A 10,265-nucleotide genomic window follows, 5' to 3' on the forward strand; every position below is an offset into this window, starting at 1 on the left:
ATTCAATCTTTTTTTCAATCAGAAGAAAAGAGCATTTGTTGCCATCAGAGGTAAAAACTCTCTGAATTTTCTCCATCCTATACTTATTCTAGCAACTTACACTTTCAGAACATCCTCTCCCACTGCTAATTAGGTCTCCTAGTCAACTGAAATTATCTACAACCTCTAAAGAACCTCCTGGGCATTTGTGAAAAACAATTTCCTGTATATCTGTAAACTTTATGGCTACTGTGCCTCATCCACACACAAACACTAGTTTCACCATTAACCTTCCTGCAATTCCACTGCACCTCTTCTGTGTCCACAGCTTACACCGAGTACAGGGAATGGAATTCCTGCTTGCGCCTTTCCTATATATCAAACAGGACCATTTAGCTGAGTTGGGTAGTTTTGTTCATTTTCTTGCTTACTAGGACTTTGGTCTTTGCTAAGGTGTTTTGATTCTAAGATCATCAGCATATAGTAGTTTCCAGAGGCAGCTAGTCTTGAATTTTTCTGTTGTAGCCTGGAGAACAATAAAGAGTAGGAGGAGATTAGAACTGAGTCCTGGTAAATGTCTATTTGTATACTGAATTCGTCACTGTACTTTTGGTTAACTCTGACTTTACTCACATCACCTCTCTATATGTCCTGTACTGCTTTCTCAAGCTACTTGTCTAACCCTAACTTCTTTAAAATCCACCATGTCACAGACAGAGTGGAGTACTCTGTTGCCAAGAACAATGGTTTATTCTTAGCTAAAGCTTCTCCTGAAGTTGTCTGACTAAGAAGATAGCATCAGTAGTACAAAGCTGAACTGCTTTTCATGTAGTCTAATTGCGTTTCTAATTAATTGGGCTATTTCCTTCTCTGTAACTTTCATGGCCAAGTCCAGAAATTTGATACCACTGTAATTATTTCTATCTAAAACTCTTCTTTACTCTTGTAGCAACTGACTATAATACTGCTACACAAGCAATTGAGTTGATGTGCTATAAAAGCTGTTGAAAGGAAGCCACCGAAATGGTGCATATTCTCTCCTGATGACCCCAGAAATCTTCTGGCACCTGGTGTTTGGAGCTTTTGACTGACTGCATTTGCACTAGCAAGTTGTTTCTGCATCTCTACAGTTGACTATACGATATCCTTCTCCACTAGATATTTTAAACATCTCAGTTGTGATTTCTGATCAATTAGAAGCTTCCTTTGTCTTCAGAGTCTTAATTGCCTTACTATGATATTAATGTCAACTAGGATTGCCAGTCCCACTCTTGGGTTTACATTGGGAAGACTTCCTTTCTCAAATGCATTCTCCACATTTAATGACTTTTCTTAGTAGTACTTCTATGCCTCTTTTTACTTTTTAGAGTCACAGAGTGGAAGCATACCATTATCCATCCATACACTCTTCTCTCCCACAGCATCTTGATTCTGTCTGATATTTTGTCTAACAATCTAGAACACCTCAAATCCCTGAATCTTTATGCTGTAAGACATCGGCAAACCTCCTCTTTTCTTCTTCTACCCTTACTAGATAAACTTGTCACCTAAATTCCCTCCTACTTACCAGATGTAGTTCTTTCCTGCCTCCATTTTCCAAATCATTCTCAGCCCATCTCTTCAATTATATGACCTCCACCACTCGTGTGTGTGTGTGTGTGTGTTTATATATACATATATATGTATGTTAAAAAGATGATGATGATGACGAAGCATGTTTGTGTATGTGTACATGTAATAATGTAACTGATAATTTAATGATTGTGTGCCATGCAGATAAAATTATCAAAGTAATTAATGTCAGTGATTTATTAATATGCTAATTATCTATGCCTACTCATACATAATACATCTTTTAGTGGTTATACATTCACCACTTCAGCTCTACACTGCAATGTATATTTCACCATCTACAGCAGGGGTGCCCAATACATCGATTGCAATTTACTGGTCTATCTCAAAGGCAATGTGAGTAGATCGCATGGCATTAAAAAAACATAGATGCCATCACCATCTAATTTGTCACTTGATTGACATACAGGGCAGCCAATTTAACATCTGACCTTTTCTGACACATGCATTACCATGCATGTGCATACAATAGTGCTAATTGCTGTGAAATCCTTGCAAGCTACCAAGTTACCTAGTTAGTTGCCAATTTATTTCTTCTAAATTTAAGAAAGGGCATAAAAATGAGTGGGGGTGCTGGACCAAGTAAGAAACCAAAAATCTACCACTTCCATATGGAATGGGAGGGGGACTTTTTTTCACAATGTCAGATTCAAAGTGCATTTGTCTCATCTGCCAGTCTACCATTGCTATTCTGAAGAAGGGAAATGTAGAGCGGCATTTTCGGACTGATTGTAAAAACTATGACACTGATTTCCCTCTGAAAAGCGAACTGAGAAAGAGAAAAGTGAAGGAACAAAATTCCTAGTTGTCCAGACAGCAGTCATTTTTCACACAGCTAACTTCAAAAGCAAAGGCAGCGTTCTGTGTGAGTCCCTTCATTGTTAAGAATAAGAAATCCTTCCAAGATGGAGAGATGGTAAAAAAGGCATTCATTGAAGCAGCTGACTTATTATTCTGAGACTTTAAAAACAAACCAGCTATCAAGAAGTATGGTTACATGGCGCAGTGAAGCCATGGGTGAGGATTTGACCCAGCAACTTTGGAAACACATTGTGGACTGCATGTGTTTCTCACTGCAGTTGGATGAGTGTACAAATGTGAGTGACATGGCCCAGATGTGCATTTTATTTGGATGGTGTTTACCGATATGACTGCAAAAGAGGAGCTGTTAACAGTTCTGCCCCTGAAAGAACACATACGAGGTGAGGACATATTTCAGTCTTCCAAAAACTTTATCGAGAAAACCCAGCTCCCAGTGTGCAAATTGGTGTCCCTCACCACAACAGAATGCCTGCGATGGTTGGCCGGTCAAATGGATTTATTGCCAAGTGCAGGGAGGATGATGCTTTCCTGGACTTCCTCAATTACCACTGCATAATACACCAGCAAGCATTATGTGCAAAAGTGCTCAACATGAAAGAGATAATGGATGTAGCAATGAAGATCACCTGTTCTATTTGTGCCAGATCTCTACAAAGATGGCTATTCTGTGCTCATCTGGAGAAGGCTGACTGCGACCACTTTGAGTTGTTGCTACACACTTATGCAAAATGGCTTAGTCGAAGAAAATTCCTACAAAGATTTTGAGAGTTCTGTCCGGAGATTAAGGAGATTTTCCATGAAGCTAAACATGCAGAATACAACCAACTAAATGATGATCAGTGGCTGCTAGACTTGGCATTTTTAATCAATCTGACCAACATGTTGCATGACCTTAATGTAGAGCTGCAAGAAAAAGACAAAACTGTAATCAATATGATGAGCTCAGTTAATGTTTTCAAACTAAAAATGCAACATCTCTCCTCAAAGCTGCAGTGTCATGATTTGGCAAACTTAAAGAACCTCACGTCAGAGCTAGAGACCCAAGGGAAGGCATGTGTGCAACTTGACAGTGCACACTGCACTGAGCAGATCGATAATTGTCTGTCAGAGTTTGACAAACGCTTTCAAGACTTTGCTTCACTCAAGCCAGTTGCTACATTCATGTGCTACCTTTTTCAGGAAGATGCTGAGGTTGATCCACTTGCATCAAAAATTGCAACATTGTTTCACCTGAACTCTTCTGGAGTGGAGGATGAGATTTTGACACTACAGGCTGACATTCAACTGAAGTCCAGGGTCCATGGACAGTTCTGGAACTTACTCACAGAAGAAAAGTACCCCAACATGAGGAAATGTGCCACCTCCTTGACTGCATTGTTCAACTCTACTTATTTATGAGAGTCAGCCTTTTCCTACATGAAAATTATTAAGTCCAGATACCATTCCACCATGACTGATGATAATTTGGAAGTGTACTTGAGGCTAGCTACCAGCAGCTACTGTCTGGACTATGCATCTCTGGCTGATTCTATTCAAGGCAAGTCATCAGAGTAAGGTAATGACAAAAAATGTACAGAGTTGTATTGTGCAGTATGGTTTCATGCAGTTATGCAAGGTACACCAACATATATTGTACATATAAAGAATCTTCGATATATTTATAAATAAATATATGTTTTGCATTTTTATAGTAGATAGATCATTTTGACTTGGTCATTTCATAAGTAGCTCGCATGCTGAAAAAGTATGTACACATCTGATCTACAGATTTGTTTCTCATAATTGATTAAAATAACTTTTACAGAGATGTACTTGCATAGCAAGTGACCTGAATTGAGATTGTGTGCTGGAACGAAAACAATTGCAGCGTGGAAAGTGTTTATAAACCATTCAAGAAACACACAAAAACCATTAGATTCAATTCAACATTTAAATTTAATTTCCCAAAATATTTTCGTCGCTTTGAGACCGCGACATGTTCACTGACAAAATTCCCTGCTGATGCAGCACGGACTTTTGTCAGTGAACATGTCGCGGTCTCAATGCGACAAAAATATTTTGGCAAATTAAATTTAAATGTTGAAGTGAATCTAACGGTTTTTGTGTGTTTCTTGAATGGTTTATGAACATCTTCCACGCTGCAATTATTGATTAAAATAACATTCGTTATTTAAGTTATTTGTAATTTGTTATTTGATGTTCTTCATTAATAAACTGCAAAGTGTTCAATATAGACATTATGTGTATGTCTCCAGACAACTACCCTCCATCAAATCAACATTACCTGTACAAGTTCACAATGTGCTGCATGTCAGATGCTAAAGTGATTGTAGAGCAAAGTGAGATAAAGTGTTTTGCTCTACCCAGTCTGAGCATCGAACCCATGATCACATAGTTTGCATATAACACCTAAACCACTAGACCATGCACCTGCACACACACACACACACACACATATATATATATATATATATATATATATATATATATATATATATATATATATATATATATATATATATATATATATATATATATATATATATATATATATATATATATATATATATATATATATATATATATATATATATATATATATATATATATATATATATATATATATATATATATACACTGACACACACACATATATGTGTATACGTATGTCATTATTCAGTTTTAGTTCAAGATTTCTTGCCAATAGCGAAAGAGTTGGTTTCTAACCTAGTTCCAAGGCTCCTTCATTGGAATTCCAACAACAACAGGGTATGTATGTATGTATATGTGCAGATTTGTATGTTTTGTTTTACGTGTGTATTCTCATGCATATAGCTGCATATCTAGACATGCTTATATATTTAAATGATAAACTTTTGGTAAGTTTTACAGACTTTTACAGTTCCAGTGATGGCCTGGATCTGTAGTTTACGAATCAGCTTTCGTCTTTCTGATTTTGAGAAACTTAATTTCTCAAGATTGGTATTTAGACAGTGCGTTACGTATCCCAGAGCCCATATAAACCTGAACTTCTAATCTGGATAGAGTAACTGCAGATTCCTCAATAGTTCAGTGTAGGTATTCTCTTTATCAGTGATCTTTAGCTTTATACTAACATCCATTGGGATGCTATTTTCCACAACTGTACAGTTTCTCTTCTCTATCTTTAATCATTATGTCAGGTCTGTTATGTTTACATTTTATTGGGGCTTTCACTTGAACATTCCACCAGTGTTCTTTTTTATTACGAGTGACTATGACTTCCACCATACTGTGCATTCTTATCACTTTGTCCTCACGATAATCCTTCTGACGGATCTCGTTATACAGTGTTCTAGCTACAAATGATGACATTTTTAGACAGCTGCTTATGAGGCAGGCAATATTTTTGATGTTAACTCCACAAAGTCTGCATTGGTTGTTACATTTGCTGCTTTTCCTACATCACTGTCCCTTCTGTGCATCAGGTATTTGGTTAATATTTCCTGTTCTTGGATTGCAAACACATACTCTTCAAAATGGGGGATAGTAATCCAATTGTTGGTCCATGATACGCCACTTTTATGATCAACGTTACTATTATCTTGGAGCTTTCTACTAACATATCCATGCATGGTCTTCTGCTGATATACGCTCATCCTTTCATCTGATGATACATTGTAGTAAAGTCAGGTGATTTCTTTGGACATGCAGGAGTGGCTGTGTGGTAAGAAGCTTGCTTCCCAACCACATGGTTCCACAGTCTCACTGTGTAGCACCTTGGACAAATGTCTTCTACTATAGCCTTGAGCCAACCAAAGCCTCGTGAGTGGATTTGGTAGACAGAAACTTGAAGAAGCCCATCATCTATATATATATATATATATATATATATATATATATATATATATATATAATTATGAGAAACCAGTGGTCTACCGTTGAGTTAAATGTTTTTAAGAGATAAATTTTGAAAAGCTGCATTCCCTCGCTTTCGGTAAATATGTTGCTTATTTTTGGTAGTTTTTTTTACTTATTTAGTCCCTCGATAGCGTGAGGCATTAATACACAGTTAATGCCCTTTATATATAATTAAGTATATCTATGAAGAAACGATGAATATTTTCATTACGAAATTTTTCTTTATTTTTTCATTATGAGGTTTTTTTCACACTGACTACTTGATAAATTCTTATAAAGAATTTATCCTATATTATATTATATATATATGGACCGAGACCTTTGGAAATGTGCTGTGCGTGAGAAGACCCGGCAAGCCAAGTAAGATCGTTGCCAGTGCCCCTGGACTGGTTCTTGTGCGGGTGGCACATGAGATGCACCATTTTGAGCGTGGCCGTTGCCAGTACCGCCTGACTGGCTCCTGTAGGATTTTCGAGCGAGATCGTTGCCAGTGCCCCTGGACTGGCTTGTGCGGGTGGCACATAAAAGACACCATTTCGAGCGTGGCCGTTTTCGTGCGGGTGACACGTAAAAGCACCCACTACACTCTCTGAGTGGTTGGCGTTAGGAAGGGCATCCAGCTGTAGAAACTCTGCCAAATCAGACTGGAGCCTGGTGTTGCCATCCGGTTTCACCAGTCCTCAGTCAAATCGTCCAACCCATGCTAGCATGGAAAGCGGACGTTAAACGATGATGATGATGATGATGATAGATATATATATGTGTGTGTGTGTATGTATAAAAATAATGTGTTTTGAATGGCACAACAATGCACTATAATAATAACAATGGACTATAATAACTGTTATAATTTAATCATCCATAGTCTGATATAATATTTCGGAATATAAAAATTCCTTCTTCAGATATCCCTAGGAATTGATCAAGTCACTGCTATAATTGGTTTACCAACGGTTTTGTTTTTTTCCAGAAGTGTCTCTCCAGTGGTCTCACAAAGCTTCTTCTGGAATTCCTCATGAGAGGTGTGTGAGGGCAGCCATGTCTCAAGCTCGTGTGTGCTGGCACATCCGTAGCGCTGCTGTTAAGTTATGTATTATACATGCAGTTTCCTTTTTTTTCTCCTTTCTTCTTTTGTTATAAATAATACACGAGCATGTTATCAAAAATGAACCTTCACGCATCCAGATGTAGCTAAATAATACATTAACTGCCAACCTCCAGCCTGCTGTTAATTTGGGGCCCTAGTCTGTTTATGAGGATAACTTCCTTAATTCTTAGATTACCCAAATCTCTTTCACTGGTCTCAGTTGTGACTGTTATGCTTTTGTCGGTGTTCCGGCATCTGTCTAGACATTTTTGAAGGAAGAGGGTCTCGTGTTCAGATGTTCTTTGATGAGAACAAGTGACAGTCTTGTTGTACTACCCACATAGAACTTATTGCATCTGTTACATTGTATTCTATACACAACAGTTACCCATTGACATAAATCTGTTTGCTAGTGTGCATTGATTGCTGTCCCTTGCTCGTTTCTTTTCAGAAAGGGGCTGGAGTGGGCTAGTTGTAGGTCTAGTCCTTCTCTTCTTATGGCTCTTTGGATGGCTGTAGTTATCCTCTCGCAAAAATGGAGTATTTCAAGGAAGCATATGTTGCTGGGTTTTCTGTGTTCAGCTTGTTGGTTGTCTTGGGTATTTAAGCTGATTTACAATGGATATAGGGTACCTGTTGGTTTTCAGTATTTCTAGGAAGCATGTAGTGTGGGTCACCTTGTCTTCTGTCTTGCTGTACTTGCTCTGGATGCATGCAAGTTAATTTCTGGCGTATCCTATTTTGACACCAAGTGAAAGTGCTGAACTGTACTGGACAAACATATCTCTGCTGGCTGCTTTCCTGTAGAACTCGGTGTGGATCTCTTCTTCTTCCGTTATTTTCAGTTGGAAGTCAAGAAGCGATAGTGATCCAGTATTGTTGGGATGTTCTAGAGTGAACTGTATCTTTATGTCCATGTTGTTGAACATTGTGAATATTCTGTCAGCCTCTTCATGGGAGGATGTGAGTATGAGAATGTCATCTACATACCTGGTGAAGAAGGCACATGAGCGGCAGATGATGAGTGCTCGATGTTCCAGATGGTTCATATAAGTGATAGCTAGTAGACATGAGAGACTGGATCCCATGGGGAAACCTGTTGTCTGTTTGTATATGTTGTCATGGAAAGAGAAGTAGGTGTTGTCCACAATGATGGACAAAAGTTGATGTATATCAGCTGCGGTAAGTCCAAAGCAGTGGACTATGCAGTCTGTCAATAGGCTGACCGCTGATTGTGCTGGCACTGTTGTGTACATTGAGACAACATCAAGATTAAAGGCTTATCTGTTTTGCTTGAGTTGGTCTGGGGCTAGTTGGTGCAATCTTTTGATGACTTTGTTGGAGATCTTGATGTGTCAAAGAAAGGTGGAGAGTATGGGTTTCAGGATGTGAGAAAGTAGTCAGGATATTTTATATAGAGGTCCTTCCACACTGGAGACGATGGGTCTAGTCTGGATCGTGTTGCTATTCTTTTGTGTTTTAATGAGGTGATAGAATCTGGTTAATCTGTTCTTGCGATGAAATAGTTCTTGTATTTTTTATGTAGTTGTCTCTGTCTACAAATGTCTGTCCATGCTGTGTTAATTCAATCCTGAATCCTGGTCACAGTTGTATCTGTCACTTCAGAATATAGTCTGTCATGGCTTAAATGTTCTAGTGCCAGTCTATTATATATTTCACAAGAAATCACGCAGATTTCTTACCTTTTATCTGATGCTAAGTAGATAAGGCTTTTGTTTCTTAGTTTTGTCAATGTTTTATGTTGCGCCTTGGTTAAGTTTGGTATTATTTTCGATTCCTTCCTTATGATGTTGGAGATAGACTGTTTTAGCCTGGATAGTTTGTGGATGAGTTCTTGGTTGGTTGAGGGTGGATGGAGTGAGTGGTCTAGTTGGTATGTGGGAAATTTGCCGAGTGTGTTGTTCTTTATCACTGATAGCCATTTAAGTAAGTAAGCTGTTCAACAAAAGTTGGCTTCCAGGTCGAATAAAGTTTTCTTGTTCAGCTGTTGGCTCAAGATAAATTTGTATTTGTGCGTCTGTGCTTGTCCCCACCGCCCTGCCACCATCACTTGACAACCAATGTTGGTGTGTTTACATCCCTGTAACTAAGCAGTCCGGCAAAAGTGTCTGATAAAATAAGTACTAGGCTTACAAAGAATCAGTCCTGGTGTCAATTTGTTCAACTAAAGGCAGTGCAGCAGTATGGCCACAGTGAAATGACTGAAACAAGTAAAAAAATAAGAGAATGTATTTAAGGTTATCAGACAAGGAATGCTGCTCAAAGAGCTGCTTTCCAAGTCTTATGTGGTTATCAGCTTCATGTGTACAAACTTGGTCAAGGGATGCACTTCGATACTTGGTGGTTAAAAGATGTTGCCTAAGGGATATAATACGACATTCAAAGGTAATCTGGATCAATGTTAAGCCTCTGCCACCTTGTTTTCATTTTAGGTAAAGGCAGTCTACATCATATTTGATGTGAAAATTATGTGTGCTTGTTAGTATCTTCTGGGTTTTCACATCAATGGCTCAGATCTCATCAAGCGTCTAGTCAAGCAGCCCAAAAGTTGGTGTGAGTACTGGCACTGCAAACACATTGTGGGCCACTGTATGTATGCATGTATGCGTGAGTGTGTGTTTGTGTGTGTGTGTATGTGTGTGTGTGTGTGTGTGTGTGCATGCGTGCGTGCGTGTGTATGTGTATGCATTTATATATAATCATGTTTTATTCTTTGAGTGGATTTTGTTGTTTGGACTGTGGTCATGTTGATGTATAACCTCAAAGGGATGTAGCTACTCACATCTAGATTTGGATTCCAGTGACAAATATAAGAATGGAAAGA

At 38.3% G+C, this 10,265-nt stretch overlaps 1 protein-coding gene across 1 annotated transcript; it reads right to left on the minus strand.

Moving 5' to 3' along the window:
• Positions 1-8,139: 8,139 nt before the first annotated feature.
• Positions 8,140-8,676, minus strand: LOC106871340 (uncharacterized). Its single transcript, XM_014917742.1, has one exon. The coding sequence runs from the start codon at positions 8,674-8,676 to the stop codon at positions 8,140-8,142; it is 537 nt and encodes a 178-aa protein (XP_014773228.1).
• Positions 8,677-10,265: the final 1,589 nt, after the last annotated feature.

This window comes from Octopus bimaculoides, chromosome 8 (genome assembly GCF_046866305.1).
Source record: "Octopus bimaculoides isolate indiv1 chromosome 8, ASM4686630v1, whole genome shotgun sequence".
NCBI classification, from domain to species: domain Eukaryota; kingdom Metazoa; phylum Mollusca; class Cephalopoda; order Octopoda; family Octopodidae; genus Octopus; species Octopus bimaculoides.

Coding starts and splice junctions, on each gene's coding strand:
- LOC106871340 (XM_014917742.1), bottom strand. CDS start 8,676: ATGTACACAACAGTGCCAGCACAATCAGCGGTCAGCCTATTGACAGAC.